This window comes from Daphnia pulicaria, chromosome 12 (genome assembly GCF_021234035.1).
Source record: "Daphnia pulicaria isolate SC F1-1A chromosome 12, SC_F0-13Bv2, whole genome shotgun sequence".
Lineage (NCBI taxonomy): Eukaryota > Metazoa > Arthropoda > Branchiopoda > Diplostraca > Daphniidae > Daphnia > Daphnia pulicaria.
In genome coordinates, this window is record NC_060924.1 from 2,023,056 (window position 1) to 2,043,694 (window position 20,639).

At 40.0% G+C, this 20,639-nt stretch overlaps 2 protein-coding genes across 3 annotated transcripts; both read left to right on the plus strand.

The window, feature by feature from the left end:
• The first annotated feature begins 3,494 nt into the window (after positions 1-3,494).
• On the plus strand, positions 3,495-12,683 carry LOC124316232. Of its 2 annotated transcripts, none has more exons than XM_046782047.1 (3): positions 3,495-3,528; positions 10,875-11,704; positions 11,788-12,683. In XM_046782047.1, exons 2-3 carry the CDS (start codon positions 10,893-10,895, stop codon positions 12,635-12,637), a joined length of 1,662 nt encoding a protein of 553 aa, XP_046638003.1. In that variant the 5' UTR covers positions 3,495-3,528; positions 10,875-10,892; the 3' UTR covers positions 12,638-12,683. The 2 variants fall into 2 exon arrangements, with proteins under 2 accessions (XP_046638003.1, XP_046638004.1); XM_046782048.1 differs by lacking the exon at positions 3,495-3,528 and adding an exon at positions 10,710-10,803.
• Positions 12,684-14,128: 1,445 nt separating this feature from the next.
• LOC124316739 lies at positions 14,129-15,936 on the plus strand. Its single transcript, XM_046782686.1, has 2 exons — positions 14,129-14,946; positions 15,033-15,936. Exons 1-2 carry the CDS (start codon positions 14,129-14,131, stop codon positions 15,883-15,885), a joined length of 1,671 nt encoding a protein of 556 aa, XP_046638642.1. The 3' UTR covers positions 15,886-15,936.
• Positions 15,937-20,639: the final 4,703 nt, after the last annotated feature.

Sequence of the window (20,639 nt, forward strand, 5' to 3'; positions counted from 1 at the left end):
TTGCAGACGAATTCGAGAGGTTTCAACTAGACGTTCCTCATCAGATCCGGATCGATGGAGTGGAACCTTCAACTGTGGAGAAATTTCTGCATTTCATCTACACTGGAGAGCCGATGGGAACGTTGGCAGATGAAGAATTGCTCAAGTTAGCTGATTATTATCAACTTAAAATCCTGTCTGGTTTATGTCAACATGCTCTGATGAAAATGAATGCCATGCAAATGGCGAAAGTCAGCAATTATTTGAAAAGCAATTCCGAAGAAGTTTCTTCTTCTAAATTCATGTATTGTTTATATATTTGAACGTGTTAGAAATTGTTTTTGTTAACTTTTGCCCTTTTTACACAGGCCGGAGGGAGAAACGGAAATATTCTTTGATCGAACGAAGCCTACCTTTCGATGCCCTTGGCTATTGAAAAAATCCGAAAACGGCCAAAACATATGTGTAATGCAATACGTAAATGAGGATATTTTTATTGCTTATTTCAGGGAAGAAAAAGAAATTGATTTGCAAGTGAATCAAGACGATAACAGTAAACCTGTGATTCATTTTACATGTGCCAAGCATCGCAACTTCGGTCTACAAATTGAGCATGTGTACTGCGGCATGGAGGAATCGGGCAAGCTGGGATATAATCGATGGTTTCAAATGGAACCGAAATATCATCAGAAAAACGCCGAACTGTTAAACTTCACTATGCAAGCTCTTTTGGGTTTCAGCGAAGAAAATCTTCAATTTCGGGTGTACTTTGAAATCAAAACAATCAGCACGATCGGCAACTATTACTACGAGATGATGGACAAAGATTGGCTGAAGGATTTATGGCTGGCAGCAACCAAGAAAAAGTTGACGGATGTCGAAATCTTTATCGGAACTGTGAAGGTGATGGAAGTTCATCGAGTTATTTTATGCACCCGGAGTCCTGTCCTGAATGCAGATTTAAACAAGATCACTAACACAGGGAAATCTATCGTCATATTCGGGCCGGAATTTGAAGTAGATACTGTGTTTTATTTCTTAAAATTCCTTTACACCGGCCGTTTAGAGTTTACTGACAGCTCCCCACAACTTAGTAAATTGGCCTCAATTTACCAAAATTCTTGCTGCCCGAAGTCCCGTGTTTGCAGACGAATTCGAAAAAATTCAACTAGACGTTCCTCATCAGATCCGAATCGAAACCGGAGCCGAAACATCAACTTTTATAAATTTTCTTCATTTTGTCTATACGGGAGAGCCAATTGGAGCGTTGGCAGATGAAGAATTACTCAAATTAGCCAAACGCTATAAACTTACAACTCTCTCTGGACTATGTCAACATGCTCTGAAGAAAACCAATACCATGCAAATGGTGAAAGTCAGCAATCAATTGAAAAGCAATCCCGAAGAAGTTTCTTCTTCTAAATTCATGTAATGTTTGTATATATAATGTATGTATAACGTGTTAGAATTTGTTTTGTTAACTTTTGCCCTTCTTACACAGGCCGGAGGGAGAAACGGAAGTATTATTTGATCGAACGACGGTTACTTTTCGAAGCCCATGGCTTTTGAAAAAATCTGAAAAAGGCCAAACCAGATGTGTAATGGAATTTTTAAATGAGTATTTTTTTATTGCTTACTACACTGAACAAAAAAAAATTGATTCGCAAGTGAGTCAAGGCGATACTAGTAAACCTGTGATTCATTTTACATGCGCCAAACATTGCAGTTTCGGTCTACATATTGAAGATGTCTACTGTGGCATGGAGGAATCGGGCACGCGGGGATACAATCGATGGTTTAAAATGGAACCGAAACATCATCAGACAAACGCCGGACTACTACACTTCACCATACAAGCTCTTTTGGGTTTCAGCGAAGAAAATCTTCAATTTCGGGTGTACTTTGAAATTAAAACGATCAGCAAGATTGGTAACTATTTTTACGAGATGATGGACGTACATTGGTGGAAAGATTTATGGCTGGCAGCAACTTACCAAAAGTGGACGGATGTCGAAATATTTGTCGGGACTGCAAAAGTGATGGAAGCTCATCGGGTTATTTTATGCGCCAGGAGCCCAGTCCTGAATGAGTCTATAACCAAGATCAGCAACACAGGGAAATCTATCGTCATATTTGGGCCGGAATTTGAAGTCCATATTGTGCGTTATTTCTTAAAGTTCCTTTACACCGGCCGTTTAGAGATCACTGACAGCTCACAACAACTTGGTAAATTGGCCACAATTTACCAAGTGGAGACCTTGAAAAATATTTGTCAACTTCTAAATCGCTTACCAGATGTTGAAGAACTGACCAACTGTCTAATCTAATCGCCTGTTGATTTGACAGAATTCTTTTATTGACACACCACAATACACCATACACCACAATTGTGGTGTATCAAAGTCTTGTTAACATACAGAATTTCATTCAAATTTCTTGCATATTTTATGTTTGCCTTTGCATATTTTTAGTTTGTGAATTTTCATCGGTTGATCTTCCATTCGCCGAAATGAATATGTACCTACATCACCTCTTCTCCAGAAATTATGGTGTCATTAGTTTTAGTTAACCACCCGCAATAGGGCCCAAGGGAAAAGAAAACGTAAAGAAATTCATTTCATAGAGGACAAACGTTTTGTAATTGAAGAAGACGTGACGCATTGACGATGGAATGGATGGAATATCTGGAGGAAAAAATACTCGACTTTTAATATGGTCGACTTTTTGCTTCAGTTTGTTATTGACCAGTGGTTGATAAGAATCATATGGTCACTGTTATTTTCAACTCTGTTTTTAAAATTGATGTTATTCAACTCTCATTTTATTTCGGTGAGTCGTGAGTCGACCAAATATTTATTAAAATCAATTAATTTTCTTTACACCAGATCTTTAAAGACGATTGATAAAAGTAAGCAGCTTCATAAATTAGCCAAAGTTTACGAAGTGGAAACTTTTTAAAAAAATATGACGTATGTGTCAACTAATTAATGCCAATTCTCCGGATGTTGAAGAACTGACCGCCGGTTGAGTTGCCATACTTCTTTTATTGGATATTGTAAATGTCTGTTACAGTGTAATGTTGAATACGTAAATGAATACAAAATATTTGCATATTTAATCATTTGCCTTCCCCTTTTTCTTTTATTTCAACTTGTAAGTTTGTTCTAGGCGGAGGTGGGGGGGGGGATTATTAGGTAATCTGTCTAGAATTGATATCTGATATGGTCCCCTCCCTGTAGCTTTGTGTCGCCTTTTTCACCATCCATTTATCACCCCTTCTCCAAAAATTATGGCTTCATCCATTTTTAGTAATCCTCGAGTATCCAATAAAAATAAATTAGCTAAAAGGCTACAAATTGCCATTACAAAGACAAGGAAAAAAAAGTTCTGGCAACGTCGAGTTTTCCCATCCCGTAATCCAAAAACTCCGCCGAAACATTTCTTCGGATTTCATTTTCATTGTGTGGTTGACCTTCGGATGGTAGACTCTAGTTTCTAGTAAGTGAATTCTGTTTCTGATATTTTTTTAAATTCAACTCTTAATTTTTGGTGAGTCGACCGATTATTTTGTCAATATAATAAAATAATTAACATTGTTTTCCACCTTTCACTAGCAGTTTTGGGAAACATGCCATCATGACTTCCAATTTCACCCCGAAGATGATTGTGCCGTACGAGTGGAACTTTGAGAGTTTCGAGAAAGAAGAACCGATGACAATTGCGTCGAATATGATTTTGTTTCGTGGAGAAAAAGTATTCCGTGTGGGGTTGAAGAATCACGCCAAATTGCCCGTTTTGTTTCTCATGGCAATTGATCTCGGAAAAATCGGGATGAAAGTGGAAGGCGTAAAATACGGAATTCGAAATTGTAGAAACGACCTACCAACGATGAGGAAAATGACAAAACAAGATCTTGGAGATGAAGGAAATCTACAGTTATTCACCACGACGTTTATTAAAAAGGTCGATGGAGACTGCACGTTTGTGTTTCGAATTTGCATCGAAGGAACTGATCCCGGCTATTCCTATCAACTGAGCGATCGTCTTGCCAAGGATCAATTATGGGCTACTGTAACGAATCAACAAAATCTGGCGGACGTTGAATTTGTCGTGAAAGATAAAACATTTCCTGCTCACAAAGCCATTCTTGCTGCCCGCAGTCCCGTGTTTGCAGACGAATTCGAGAGAGTACGGCCGGTAAAAGACGGTCCTCATCAGGTCCGAATCGAAACCGGAGCAGAACCTTCAACTGTGTTGAATTTCCTTCACTTCATCTACACAGGAGAACCGATAGGAACTTTGGCAGATGAAGTTTTGCTTAAATTAGCTGATCACTATCAACTTACAACTCTGGCTAATTTGTGCAAACTCGCTCTGAAGAAAATAGATGTTATGCAAATGGCCACCCTCAGGAAACGTTTAAACAACAATCACGAAGAACTTTCTTCCTTCAAAATTATGTAATATTTATTTTCTTTTGTACATTCTAACATGCAACTTAATTTCGCTAATCTTTGTTTGTTAAATTTTGCCCTTCTTCGCAGGCCGGAGGGAGAAAGGGAAATAATGTTTGATCGAACGACGCCTACCTTTCAATGCACTTGGCTTTTGAAAAAATCTGAAAACGGACAATCCGAAAGTGTAATGAAGTATCTTAATGAGAATATTTGTATTGCTTACTTCACTGAAGAAAAGGAAATTGATTCGCAAATGAGTCAAGGCGATAATAGTAAACCTGTGATTCATTTTACATGTGGCAAGTTTCGCAGATTCGGGCTGCAAATTGAGGATGTTTATTGCGGATTGCAGGAATCGGGCACGCGGGGATACAATCGATGGTTAAAAATGGGACCGAAACATTTTCAGAAAAATGCCGAACTACTACACTTCACCATACAAGCTCTTTTGGGTTTCAGCGAAGAAACACTTCAATTCCGGGTGTACTTTGAAATTAAAACGATCAGCACGATTGGCAACTATTACTACGAGATGATGGACGACAAATGGCCGACTGATTTTTGGATTGCCGCAACCAACCGGAAGTTGACGGATGTTGAAATCTTTGTCGGAACTGTTAAAGTGATGGAAGTTCACCGGATTATTCTATGCGCCCGGAGTCCTGTCCTGAATGAGGATTTGAGCATGATCTGCAACACCGCAGGGAAATTTATCGTTTACTTTCGGGAGGAATTTGGTGTCGCGGTTGTGCAACATTTCTTGAATTTCCTTTACACCGGATCTTTGAAGTCGACTGACGGCGTCCATCAACTTAGTAAATTGGCCACAATTTACCAAGTGGAGACTTTGAAAAATGTTTGTCAACTAATCAATCGTGTGCCAGATGTTGAAGAACTGAGCAACTCTCTCTTACAGCTAGAACCACCGGATGAGTTCCCGTAATTCGTTTTTTTGTTATTACACAACATGTTTTGGGTATTTATGTCGTTAAAATACAGAATTTCGTTTTAAGTATTTTCATATTTTGTAAAGTTGCATTCCTTTTCATTTTATTACTTTCGTTTCTTTAACAACTTTAAAGTTTGTTTTATTAGGTGCGTGTATGGGTGGGGGGACCACCTCTTCATATTTCAAGGTCACCCACCTTCCTAATTTCTTAACTTAACGTTTTGTTCAGTTTATTGTTGTCCAGCGGACTCTTTTTGGTTAGTTGATTGAACAATTTTCTTTTAAATCATAATTTTTAAAAAATCATAATTCTAAATGTTTTTCATATTATCGGCAGTCTTCTGAATTACGTCATCATGACGTCGGTGACCAATAGACTATTTGCTATCGGATATTTTTCCAGATGGGGTGGCTTCACGCAGGGTTCACCGTTCACGCAGTATAGTTGTACAGCAGACTTTTATATTTATAAACCCAAAAATGTTTCAGTTAAATATGTAGGCCTAATCATATTTAACGTATTTAACGTATCTAGCTAGGGAAACCAGCCACCTCTTATAACACACACCTCCTTAGTCCTTTCAGAAAGCTTCTTCTAGAGCTGTAATGTGCGGTTCATAGTTCATTTGCCCTATTCTCTTATTGAATATTCCACATTTGTTGCGTGTTTTCTATGTCGTTTTAATACAGAAATTCGTGAAAATATTTGCATTTTTTTCCATTTTGTTTCAAATTTAAGATGTTTTATACGAAAGGGTTAGGTAATCTGTTTGGAAATGTTTGGTCCCCTATGGGTTTGTGTCGAATTGTTACCACATCACCCCTTCCCAGAAATTATGGATTTATCCATTCATAGTGATTCTCAAGGGTCCACTCAAAATAAATTAGAAACCAAATTCAAATAGGGCTGTGGCCCGGGCCATGAAAGCCCGGGCCAAAGTTCGGGCTAAAGGAAAAAAAAACCCAACCCGACTCAACCCATCGAGGCATTTTTTTAACGGGGCGGGTGATGGGTCGAACCGCCGGGTCCGCGGGTCAACCCGAGATGTGGCGCCATCTATTGGTCAAATAAAGAATCTCACAGCTAGAAAGTGCCAGAAAGATCTGGAGGGATAGGATAGCTTAAATCCATGCATTGCAGATGCAGAGTTGCAGACATTCGATGTTCAGTCATCACGTTTTAAGTAGACGCTGACACGCGCTAGAGCTTCAAAAGGCAGAACACATGAAGTGGTGAAGGCAGTATGATTAAACGTAAATCTACTTCTAATAATGGCGAGCAGTTATCGCGTAAACCTCAAAGTTTGTCTAAATCGAGCAATTCTGCTGGGAAAAAGAGAAGTTTACCAATTAACATTAGCATTGAAAGTGATGATGAGAATGAGATGGATGATGCAGATGCACTTCCTGCAACAAGCACAGAAATAATCAATCAGTCAAGTTCAGCTCCATTGAAAGGTATCAATTAGTCTATCTTTTAATTTGCTGTTTAATGGCTACTGCTAGAGATCTCCTCAGCATTCCAGCGACAAGCGCAGCTAGCGAGAGGGCCTTTACTGTTGGCAAGGATATTTTTGGCATTTCGAGAATGAGCTTGAAGCCCTAATCTGTCTACGTTCATGGTACAAAGCAGGATTAGTGGGGGTAAAAGAAGTCTACGATTTCTTGGAAGAAAACTTTGATACCTTACTTTTCAACTTTTGGAAAACGAAGAAGAAGAAGATTTTTAAAAACAATTTTTTGTATTTGTTCGATAACTACAGTTAATTCGGATTTTTACTTCCAACAATTACTTCCAAGTTTCTTTTCGTTTCATTGATGTATGTTTGTTTACATCAGTTCTCATGTATTAAATTTTTTTTAGTTCATTTAAAACAGAATAAAAATTCAATTTTTATACGTTAGGAAATTTTGCCATTTATTGATAAACAGACTGAAAAGATGATGAAAAAGTATGATTGAACCGTTAAAAACCCGGGCCGTGACCCATCCTGTTAATATTTTTTGACCCATGGGTTGGCCCGGGCCGAACCCATTTACTCTGTTGGCCCAACCCGCTCCAACCCGTGTTTGAAGAAAAACCCATCTAGGCAACCCATTAAAAAAAAACCCGCCCAATAAGCTCCGGGCCACAGTCCTAAATTCAAATTGCCATTAATTCCCAGGGTAAAAAAAGAAGACAAGATCTGGCAACGTTGAGTTTTCCCATCCTGTCGAAAACTGAATGAAAAATTTATTCAGTTTTTATTTCAGTGTGTGGTTGACCTTGGGTTGGTACTTGGTAGACTGGAGATCGTAGTAGCTGAATTCTGTTTCTGATATTTATAAAAATTCAACTCTTATTTTTGGTGAGTCGACTAAATATTTGATATAATAATAAATTCAAGTTAGAATTAACATTGTTTTCCACGTTATCACCAGTTTTGTGAAACACGCCAACATGCCATCCAAAATGTTTGGTACCGCGACGATGATTGTGCCGTACGAGTGGATCCTGGAGAATGTCGGGGAAGAAGAACCGATGACAATTTCATCGAAAATGATTTTGTTTCGAGGTGAAAAAGTATTCCGTGTGGGTTTGAAAAATCACACCAAATTGCCCATCTTGTTTTTCATGGCAATTGATATCGGCAAAATCGGGATGAAAGTGAAAGACGTAATGTACGAATTTCATGGTATTAGTGGGATTGGTCCAGGGATGACGAAAATGACAAGACATGATCTCGGCGATGAAGGAAATCTGCAGCTATTCACTGTGTTATTTCCTAAGAAGTTAGTTGGAAAACGCACTTTTGTGTTTCGGATTGGCATTGAAGGAACTGATTCCTGCTTTTCCTATCAACTGTGCGATCGTCTGGCCAAGGATCAATTATGGGCTGCTCTCAAAAATCAACAGGATCTGCTCGACGTTGTTTTTATCGTGAAAGACAAGACATTCCCTGCACACAAAGCCATTCTTGCTGCCCGAAGTCCCGTGTTTGCAGACGAATTCGAAAAAATTCAACTAGACGTTCCTCATCAGATCCGAATCGAAACCGGAGCCGAAACATCAACTTTTATAAATTTTCTTCATTTTGTCTATACGGGAGAGCCAATTGGAGCGTTGGCAGATGAAGAATTGCTCAAATTAGCCAAACGCTATAAACTTACAACTCTCTCTGGACTATGTCAACATGCTCTGAAGAAAACCAATACCATGCAAATGGTGAAAGTCAGCAATCAATTGAAAAGCAATCCCGAAGAAGTTTCTTCTTCTAAATTCATGTAATGTTTGTATATATAATGTATGTATAACGTGTTAGAATTTGTTTTGTTAACTTTTGCCCTTCTTACACAGGCCGGAGGGAGAAACGGAAGTATTATTTGATCGAACGACGGTTACTTTTCGAAGCCCATGGCTTTTGAAAAAATCTGAAAAAGGCCAAACCAAATGTGTAATGGAATTTTTAAATGAGTATTTTTTCATTGCTTACTACACTGGTCACTGTTATTTTCAACTCTGTTTTTTAAATTGATGTTATTCAACTCTAATTTTATTTCGGTGAGTCGAGAGTCGACCAAATATTTATTAATATCAATTAATTTCCTTTACACCAGATCTTTAAAGACGATTGCTAAAAGTAAGCAGCTTCTTAAATTAGCCAAAGTTTACGAAGTGGAAACTTTTTTAAAAAATATGACGATATGTGTCTTCTCTACTAATTAATGCCAATTCTCCGGATGTTGAAGAACTGATCGCCGGTTGAGTTGCCATACTTCTTTTATTGGATATTGTAAATGTCTGTTGCAGTGTAATGTTGAATACGGAAATGAAAACAAAATATTTGCATATTTAATCATTTGCCTTCCCCTTTTTTCTTTTATTTCAACTTTAAGTTTGTTCTAGGCGGAGGTGGTGGGGGGGGGGGGGTTATTAGGTAATCTGTCTGGAATTGATATGGTCCCCTCCCTGTAGCTTTGTGTCGCCTTTTTCAACATTCATTTATCACCCCTTCTCCAAAAATTATGGCTTCATCCATTTTTAGTAATCCTCGAGGATCCAATTAAAACAAGATTCCTTCGGTAATGTCCTTCGGGAATGTTTTTAAACGTTAAAGAGACAAAAAATCGAGGTTAAACAAAAGTGGCGGAGGCTTCGCCCCGCCACCCCACGTCGCACTTCATGTTCAGATTAAGTTAAAGTAACACTTATTACCATAGTAACAATACAATTATACCATGCGGTCACATGTTGCATTACATGAGTCTTGGCTAATAGATAGCGAGCTACCATCATACCCATTTTTATTCTTCTAATAATATAACAATGATGGTATAATGGTCATCAACCCAGGCTGCCATTCGCATGGCTAGGGGTTCGAATCTCCATCAAGTCTGAAAAAAAAACTAAGTTTAAAATTTTTGAAAATTCCTCTTAATAAGCTTTCCGAGGTAAATGGAAGTGGAAGATCGGTGGTAACTCTTCACGACCGCAAGAAGATCTTGATGACCGAGGAGAGGACAGAGGAAGATTGGAGAGATGACCCAGAGCTTCAAAATGAATATAATCTAACATTTTCAAAATGTTTCTCAACTTCTTGGTTGATGACTAACTGTTAAAAAAGGAGGCATAGAAATTTTACTGACAGCCAAATTTATTAAAATCAAGATAAAAAATAGTAAACAAAAAGAGGTAATAATAAAACAAAAAGGGTTAAAAAAATAAAAGTGGGAAAATACAAAGTAAAAAGAAGAATAAAGACAAATCGAAATGGAACATAAAAACCAAATCAAATAATTAATACTCTCCACTCCCATAGCAGAAAACTTTTCTTGCTAGAAAAGATCCAAACTTTTTTTTTCTTTTTGTTTACACTGCTGAGCATGCACTGACAGTTGGAAGGTTACGCAAAAAAAGCGAATTCACTAACTAGGATTCGGCAACCAGCTAGGTAACAAATACGCATATTAAATTTCTAAAACAGTAATACAAACAAATGAAAACCCCGTTACGCAATGTATCAAATTTTGACAGAATTATGTACAAAATTTGGTGACGATTGGTCATTCAGGGAAGAAACGTATAAAGGAACACTAAATGGACATTAAACCCTCTGAATTTCACTACTAGCTACTACTACCCTACCCCCTATACCCCACACCCTATATTGTTAAGGACCTTCGTATATAAATATACCTCAGGGATAAAGTTAGCTAAAAAGCAACAAATTGCCATTACAGAGACAAGGAAAAAAAAGTTCTGGCAACGTCGAGTTTTCCCATCCCGTAAAACGAAAACTGCGCCACAACATTTCTTCGGTTTTTATTTTCAGTGTGTGGTTGACCTTCGGATGGTAGAGTCTTAGCTCGTAGCATGCTCGTAGTTGCTGAATTCTGTTTCTGAAATATTTTTAAAAAAATTCAACGCTTTAATTTTTGGTGAGTCGACTGAATTTGGTTTTTCATTATATTTCAATTAGAATTAACATGGTTTTTTACGTTATCGCCAGTTTTGTGACACATGTAACATGATGACATCCAATTTGTCTGGTACTCCGAAGATGATTGTGCCGTACGTGTGGAACTTTGAGTGTGAAGAAGAACCGATGACCATTGCGTCGAAAATGATTTTGTTTCGAGGCGAAAAAGTATTCCGTGTGGGTTTGAAGAATCACACACTGAAACCCGTCTTGTTTTTCATGGCAACTGATCTCAGAAAAATGGGGATGAAAGTGGAAAGCATAATGTACGGATTTCAAGGTAATGGCCCAGCAAGGATGACGACAATGAAAAACCAGGATATCGGCGATGAAGGAAGTCAACAGCTATTCACCAAAAATTTTCCTAAGAAGTTAGTTGGAAAAACCTCTTTTGTGTTTCGAATTTCCATCGAAGGTACTGATCCCAGCTATTCCTATCAACTGTCTGATCGTCTGGCCAAGGATCAATTATGGGCCACTTTACAAAATCAACAGCATCTGGCAGACGTTGAATTAATCGTGAAAGATAAAACATTTCCTGCACACAAAGCCATTCTTGCTGCTCGTAGTCCCGTGTTTGCAGACGAATTCGAGAAGAAAAAACTAGACGTTCCTCAACAGATCCGAATCGAAACCGGAGCGGAACCTTCAACCGTGTTGAATTTTCTTCACTTTGTCTACACGGGAGAGCCGATTGGAACATTTGCAAATGAAGAATTGCTTAAATTAGCTGATATCTATCAACTTAAAATTCTGTCTAGTTTATGTCAACATGCTCTGAAGACAACAGATGCCATGCAAATGGCTAAAGTTAGCCAACATTTGAACAGCAACGCCGAAAATCTTTCTTCCAAAATCACGTAATATTTTGTTTTCTTTTATTAATATCCCAGCATGCTTGAATTTGGTTACGCTTATTTTTATTTGTTCCCTTTTTACACAGGCCGGAGGAAGAAACGGAAGTATTTTTTGATCGAACGACGCCTACATTTCGTTGCCCTTGGCTATTGAAAAAATATGAAAACGGACAATCCAAATGTGTGATGCAATATCAAAATGAGAATATTTTTAGTGCTTACTACACTGAAGAAAAAGAAATCGCTTCACAACTGAACGACGACATTAGTAAACCTGTGATTCATTTTACATGTGTCAAGCATCGCACCTTCGGTCTGCAAGTTGAAGATATTTACTGCGGCATGAAAGAATCGGGCTCGAGGGGATACAATCGATGGTTGAAAATGGAACCGAGACATCATCAGAAAAACGCCGAAGTACTACACTTCGCAACACAAGCTCTTTCGGGTTTCAGCAAAGAAAATCTTCAATTCCGAGTCTACTTCCACACCAAAACAATTTGTACGATTGGCAACTATAACTACGAGATGATGGACGACAAATGGACGACAGATTTATGGCTGGCAGCAACAAATCAGAAGTTGACGGATGTCGAAATTATTGTCGGTACTGTTAAAGTCATGGAAGCCCATCGAGTTATTCTATCCGCTCGGAGTCCTGTCCTGAATATCGTGTTGAAAAAGAACAGCAACACAGAAAAGTCTATTGTCATATTCAAGGAGGAATTCGATGTCGAAGTTGTAAAGAATTTCCTGAATTTCCTTTACACCGGATCTTTAAAAACGACTGGCGGCGGCCAACAACTTAGTAAATTGGCCAAAATTTGCCAAGTGGAGACTTTGAAAAATGTTTGTCAACTAATCAATCGTGTACCAGATATTGAAGAACTGAGCGACTCTCTCATACAGGTAGAATCACCGAATGAGTTGCCCTAATTGGTTATTCTACAACATGTGTTGTGTATTTCATTATTTAAGTCATTTAAATACAGAATTTCATGTAAAATATTTGTATAATTTGCAATTTTGCATTCCTTTACATTTTAATGCTTTCCTTTCTTTAGTTTTAAAATTTTAATTTTGTATTTAGGAAGGAGGGTAGACAACCTTAATGGACATGTCGCTATTCGTAAAGGTCTCACCACCCCATTATTGTTTCGTTTCGCCTTCGTCATCACCAACCCCTCCCTATTTTCTTGACCCTTTCCCTCGTTTTATTCAATTTATTGTTGACCAGCGACTGTTCGAGTCTGGCAGTTCATTGCACCGTACTATTTACAATTCTGGATTTGAGATTTTTGGTTGTTGTGTTGATTCAACACTTAATTTTTGGTGAGTCGATTCAATTATTTTCTATTCGTGAGATTATGTTGAATTAAAATTAACAATGTGGTTTTCGTTATTGTCACCAGTTTTGTGAATTACGTCATCTTTAAATCCAAGATGTTTTGGAACCCAGAAGACTCTCCCGAAGATGATTGTGCCATACGAGTGGATCCTATAGAATGTCGGAGAAGAACCGATGACAATTACATCGAAAATGATATCGTTTGGAGGCGAAAAAGTTTTCCGTGTAGGGTTGAAGAATTACGACGAATATTTCATTTTGTTTTTCGTCGAAATTAATCTCAACATAATCGGAATGGAAGTGGAAGACGTAACGTACCAAATTCAAGGTGGTGGCACAACAGGGCCAGTAACGATGGAGCAAATGAAAAAGGAGAATATCGGCGGCTGTGAAAATCTACACTTATTCAAAATGCTTATTGACCAGAATATTGTTAGAAACTGGACGTTTTCGTTTCGAATTGTCATCTAGGAACTTCCGAATACTATTTATTATCGATTGTGCGCTCGTCTTGCCAAGGATCTTAAAATTTTGCCTTTCCATTCTTCTATTTTGTTCAAAATTTAAGTTTTTTTAGGCGAGGGGAGGGGGTAATATTTAAGTTAGGTAATCTGTCTGGACATGTCATCATTTTTGTCCCCTCCCTGTGGGTTTGTGTCGAATTGTTACCATCCATTTACCACATCTTCCATTCTCCAGAAATTATATGGCTTTATCCATCAAAATGATTCTCAAGGGTCCACTCAAAATAAATTAGAAACCAAATTGTCATTAATAAATATTAATTTCCATGATAATTAATTACCAGGGGAAAAAAAGAGACACGGTCTGGCAACGTTGAGTTTTCCCATCCTGTCGTATCCAAAATCTACATGAAAAATTTCGTTAGTTTATTTTCAGTGTTGTTGACCTTCGGTTGGTAGACTGGAGTTCGTAGTTACTTAATTCTGTTTCTGAGATATTAAAAAATTCAACTCTTAATTTTTGGTAAGTCGACTATATATTTGATTTGTCAATAAATTTAAGTTAGAATTAACATTGTTTTCCACGTTATCACCAGTTTTGTAGAACACGTCATCATGACATCCGATTTGTTTGGTACCCCGAAGATGATTGTGCCGTACGAGTGGAACTTTGAATGTGTAGAAGAAGAACCGGCAGCAACAATTGCATCAAAAATGATTCTGTTTCGTGGGCAAAAAATATTCCGTGTGGGATTGAAGAATCACGTCCAATCGCCCATTTTGTTTTTCATGGCAATCAATCTCAGAAAAATCGGGATGAAAGTGGAAGACGTAAAATACGGCTATAAAAATGTAGATACGATCACGAAAATGACAAAACAGGATCTCGGAGATGAAGGAAATCTACAGTTATTCACCACGACATTTCTTAAAAAGATCGTTAATACTCGCAAATTTATTTTTCGAATTTGCATCGTAGGGGCTGATCCCGGCTATTCCTATCAACTGTCCGATCGTCTGGCCAAGGATCAATTGTGGGCTGCTCTAATGATTCAAAAACATCTAGCGGACGTTGAATTTGTCGTGAAGGACAAAACATTTTCTGCACACAAATCAATCCTTGCTGCCCGAAGTCAAGTGTTTGCAGACGAATTCGAGAAGAAACAACTGGGAAAAGATGGTATTCAACAGATCCGAATCGAAACCGGAGTGCAACCTTCAACTGTGTTGAATTTTCTTCACTTCGTTTACACGGGAGAGCCGATTGGAACATTTGCAGATGAAGAATTGCTTAAATTAGCTGAACACTATCAACTTTCAACTCTGGCTAATTTGTGCAAACTCGCTCTGGAGAAAATAGATGCCATGCAAATGGCGGTCCTCAGGAAACGTTTAAATAGCAATACTGGAGAACTTTCTTCTTCAAAAATTATGTAATATTATTCTTGTCATATATTCCAACATGCTAAAACTTGGTTTCACTAATTTTTGTCTGTTAAATTTCTCCCTTTTTACACAGGCCGGAGGAAGAAACAGAAATATTCTTTGATCGAACGACGCCTACCTTCCGATGCCCTTGGCTGTTGAAAAAATCTGAAAACGGACAATCCAAAAGTGTGATGCAATATCTAAATGAGAACATTTTTATCGCTTACTTCACTGAAGTAAAAGAAAGTGAATCGCAATCTAAACAAGACGATCGTAGCACACCTGTGATGCATTTAACATGCGCAAAGCATCGAAGATTCGGTTTGAAAGTTGAGGATGTTTACTGTGGCATGCAGGGATTGGGTACGCGGGGATACATGCTATGGTTAAAAATGGATCCGAAATATCACCAGGAAAACGCCGAACTACTACACTTCACCGAACAAGCTTTTTTGGATCTTAGTAAAGCAAATCTCCAATTCCGAGTCTACTTTGACATCAAAACCACCAGCATGATTGGCAACTATAACTACGAGATGATGGACGACAAATGGCCGACAGATTTTTGGCTGGCAGCAACCAACCGGAAGTTGACGGATGTCGAAATCTTTGTCGGAACTGTTAAGCTGATGGAAGCCCACCGGATTATTTTATGCGCCCGGAGTCCAGTCCTGAATGCATCTTTAAATAACAACAGCAACGCAACGAAATCTATCGTCACATTTGGGGCTGAATTTGATGTCGAGATTATCAAGAATTTTCTAAATTATCTTTACACCGGATCTTTAAAAACGACTGACGGCGGCCATCAGCTTAGTAAATTGGCCGCAATGTACCAAGTGGAGACATTGAAAAATGTGTGTCAACTAATCAATCGCGTACCAGATGTTGAAGAACTGAGCGACTGTCTTATTCAGCTAGAACCACCGGATGAGTTGCCGTAATTCTTTAAAACAAAATATTATGCAACATTTGTTGTTGTCGTTTAAATACAGAAGTTCATGTCAAATATTCGCATATTTTGTAATTTTGAATCCCTTTTAATTTTACTTATTCGTTTCTTTTGATTAAATTTTGAGTTTGTTTTAGGAAGGAGGATAGACAACCTTTTTGGACATGTTGTTATTCGTCAAGGTCTAACCACCCCTTTGTTGTTTTGTTTTGCTTTTGTTGTCCTCACCCCCTAATTTCATAACCCTTTCTCTCGTTTTGTACAGTTTATTGTTGACTAGCGGCTAGTGGAGTCTGGCAGTTCATTGCACCGTACTACAATAGAGTCCTGTCGCGACCACGGTGGAAGCTAGACGTGCCTTATTCTCACTCCGTTGTGCTATCTCCAGCAGTCCGGCGCGCAAATTCATCTCCGCTCCTCTATTATCTCAAAAGCTAAGTCCATCGTAACCCTTTCCCCCCAGCTCACTCCCCCAGAAATGAATCAAGTTTTCTCCTTCGGGTCCAGCCCGCCAAACAAAAGACCTTTTGTAAAGCCCGCATCTGATTTCCCAGTTCTAGGTTCCCGCTCGCCCCCTCCCAGTACTCCGCCTATCCCCCCAGTCATTATTTCGATCTCCGGTAACTCCCCCAATTTCAAAAATATGAAAACCGCGGAGCGTGACGCTTTCCATCTCGCCCTCAAAGAACTCGTTGGCGAAGTAGCCCATTCTTATGTTATGTTTGGAGGCGACCTTTGCGTCTTCCCAAACTCAATTGATCAACAAAAAACCCTCCTCTCCACCTACCAGCTGACAGACAGAAACTTTACTTGCTCCCTCCCTTCTTCTTCCGCCTCCAAGAGTAAGGGTGTCATTTTTGATGTCCCTGTTGATGACAAGGAAGAAGACATCCTCGCTGCGCTCTCCAACCAAAATGTCATCGCTGTTAAAAGGCTACCCATGAAAGGCCACCCTGAAATCCCCTCCACTACTGTTCTCCTCTCTTTCTCGTCCACCCTCCCAGATAGAGTCAACATGGCCGCACTCATGTACAAGGTCCGCCTGTCCATCCCTAACCCATTCCGTTGTAACAAATGCTGGCGTCTCGGCCACTCCTCCTCTAGATGCAGCTCGAGTCTTGATAAATGCAAAAAATGTGGGTCCCATCATGCACCAGATTTTCTCTGTACCACCAAATGCGTCAATTGCAGTAGTCCTTCCCATGAGTCCGACAGTGCAGACTGTCCCGAATTCCTTGAGCTCAAAGCCATCCTAAAATTCGCCACATTAAACGGGATCTCTGTTCAGGAAGCGCGTTCTAAACACAGGAGCCTATACAGCCAAGCCACCCTCAGAGCCAAACGTAGCTTGCCTCACTCAGACCCAAGTAATTCGAACTTCAACACCCCCGATCCTTTGAGCTCCCAAATTTCCTCTCTTCAAGACGAAATCAAACAGATGAGAGAGATCACTCTCCCCGGCCTAAACGCATCCATTGCCGCCTTAACTAAGGACCTCGACAACACCAAAAAGAAAGTAGATAATTTTGACCAGCGCTTCGACAATTTCGCCATAAAACAAGACTCTCGATTCGACTCTATCGAATTCTTATTGCAACAACTCACCGCTGCCATCTCTCCACTGACATCTAGCCATTCTCCTTCCTTCATTACGGGCAAAGTCGTCAACCCCAACCCTGCTCTCCCCACCCCCTCTTCTAACCATAGACCAATTGTGCCTATGACCAATCCCTCCCTAAGCAGTGTCAATGACTATTCTTCAGAAAACCACCTCGCTCTCTCCAATAACATGTCTAATGATTAAGAACCTTTCTTGCCTTCAATGGAACGCCCGTGGTTTAACTAAATCCAAGCTCGAGGAGTTCCGTATCCTCCTTAATCAATTTAATCCCGACCTCGTCTTTTTGAGTGAAACTCACTGGTCCCACCATTTTTGCGTTAAATTTAAAAATTATCATACCATTAAGAAGGATCGCCATATGCGACGAGGAGGTGGCGTAGCCCTCCTTATAAAGAAATCTCTTCAATATTCAGTTGCCAACCCCCCTATTCAAAGCTCCCTTGAAATCATCAGCGCGAGCGTTTTCACTCAATCAGGAGAAATCGAATGTTTTTCAGTTTATTGCCCCAAAGGTAACTGCTCCCAAGAAGAAATTAACCTTCTCATTTCAAGACCAAACCACTTTATCCTGGCCGGCGACCTTAACGCCCACCATCAACTTTGGGAATCCTCTCCCACTGTCAACACAGCTGGTCACTCAATCAGTAAAGCCATCATCGATCACCCCAACGCTTCTCTCATTACCCCCCTCGACTTAGGCACCCGAATCGACCCTAGCTCTGGTAAACCCTCCACTATCGACCTCTTCATCACGTCATCTCAATTCGTCTTGAATTCTAACATCAGCCTTGGCCCCTTCTGCGGGAGCGATCATCTACCAATCTTTACTACACTGAACGCGGACCCCATCCGCCTATCCTCCAAACCCCCATCATGGATTTTCTTAAAAGATAAATGGCCCAAGTGGAACGCCGATCTCGAGAGCTGTCTTACTTCATCCTCCTTTCACGTTCTATCTGACCCCAAACAAATGTACGACTCTTTCAAAAACTCCATTCTATCAGCCAGCCACTTGAATTTCTCTATGACAAAATCCTCCCCAGAGTCTCTTAGGGAACCCCGTCGCCCATGGTGGTCAAACGAATGTCAAGCCGCCGTTGCATCAGCTAAAAGAGCCGAAAAGGCCTGGCGTAAATCCCCACTCTCATCCGAGAAGAGATTAGCTTGGAAGAAAGCTGAAGCAATCAAGAAACGACTTATAATCTCAGCCAAAAAAGCTGCCTGGTCAACCTTCATCAATAACCTCAACCCCCAATCCAACAACAACCATGTATGGCCCTTTATGAGAGCCATGAGCGGCCAAGGAAATAACTGTATACCCATAGCTCCTGTAATTAAGAAACCAAACGGCGTCTCTCTTACTTCTCCAATAGATATTGCAGAATCCTTCCTCGATTTTTTCAGCAACCCTCCTGACTCCCTATCCGACCACTCAATCGATGAAGCCACCCTCTCTCCTATCATCAATTCTCGTATAGCTGATAACTCTCCTAATCAACTTAATCTTCTCTTCACACCCTATGAATTAGAATCCGCTCTAGTTAAAATCAAAAGTAGATCCACCGGCCCAGACAACATACATAATGAAATGCTAGCCAACTTATCAAACAACAATAAACGCAGCTTACTCCTCTTGTTCAACTCCCTTTATCAGCTCTCTTTCGTCCCAGAAGACTGGAAGAAGGCAATTGTAATTCCCCTTCCCAAACCAAACAAACCATCAGATGTAGTCAGCTCCTATCGCCCAATTAGCCTCACCTCCTGCTTATGCAAACTTTTCGAACGTATTATCACAAACCGCATCTCCTGGTATGTTGAAAGCAAAAATTTGATCTGTCCAAACCAGGCCGGCTTTAGAAAACGGCGTTGTACTACTGACCACCTTGTCCAGCTAGACCTCGACATAAAAAGGAGCTTCAAAGAAAAACAGTCTACGGTGGCTGTTTTTCTCGACATTGAAAAAGCATACGATTCGGTATGGATTACCGGCCTCCTCTATAAACTGTCGAAAATCGGCATTCACGGCTCTTGTCTCGCTTGGCTATCCAATTTTCTCCAAAATCGCTCCATTTGTATCCGCCTTGGTAGTCACTCTTCAGCATTCAAACTCTTAAAAAATGGCGTTCCCCAAGGCGCCGTTATCAGTCCTCTACTGTTCAATATCATGCTTTTTGATTTCCCTCTCCCCTCTATTAACTCCCAGCTCCTACTCTTCGCCGACGATGTCACCATCTACTCAAAAGTTAAACGCCCCATTGATGCCGAAGTTACTCTCCAACCCTACCTAGATAAAGTCGCAAAATGGGGGAAAAAATGGAAACTTAAATTCTCAGCAGCCAAATCGTCCGCCGTATCCTTCACCCGTTCATATAAACCCGGGGACGACCCGCTTTTATTCATCAACGGCCGCCGCATCCCAAATGTATCAAAAGTGAAATTTCTTGGCCTTACTCTCGACTCAAAGCTCCTATGGAAAGACCACATAGCCCAAGTAGTAAACAAATGCATTAAAATTAAAAACGCCTTCTCGATCATCTGTAAAGCCTCCTATGCCCCCTCTCTCCGTTCCTTGTCATCGTTATTCAAAAGCCTAGTGCGTAGCCGCATTGACTACGGCTTAATTGTATACGGCTCAGCCAGCAAGTCCCATCTCAACAAAATCGACGTCGCCGCTAGATCTATTCTCCGCATCATCCTCGGTTCAAAACCCTCTTCTCCTACGGAAGTCATTTACGCCGAATCAAATACTGAGCCCGTCGCCTACAGAAGAGATTGGCTCGCCTCCAAATATGTGATTAACCTCAGCTCAAACCCCAGAAACTTAACGTTCAACTCAATAAAAGCTTTGTTCTCATCCTCCGACCAATGGCCAACGAGATGCTCCCCATGTCTGCTCTCAATCTGCTCCAATCTTAAATTAAAGAATCACAACCTGTTTAGCCTCTCCTCTGACATCACCTACCCGTCTTCCATTCCCCCTCCCCCATGGTCTCCCCCTCTCTTTGAATCTAAATGGTTCCCTCTCAAAAAATCAGCCGCCTCAATTAATCCACAGCTCACCTCTATCATCTTCAACTCCCTCGTGGAAAATATACCCCCGCCCGACATCATCATCTTCACCGACG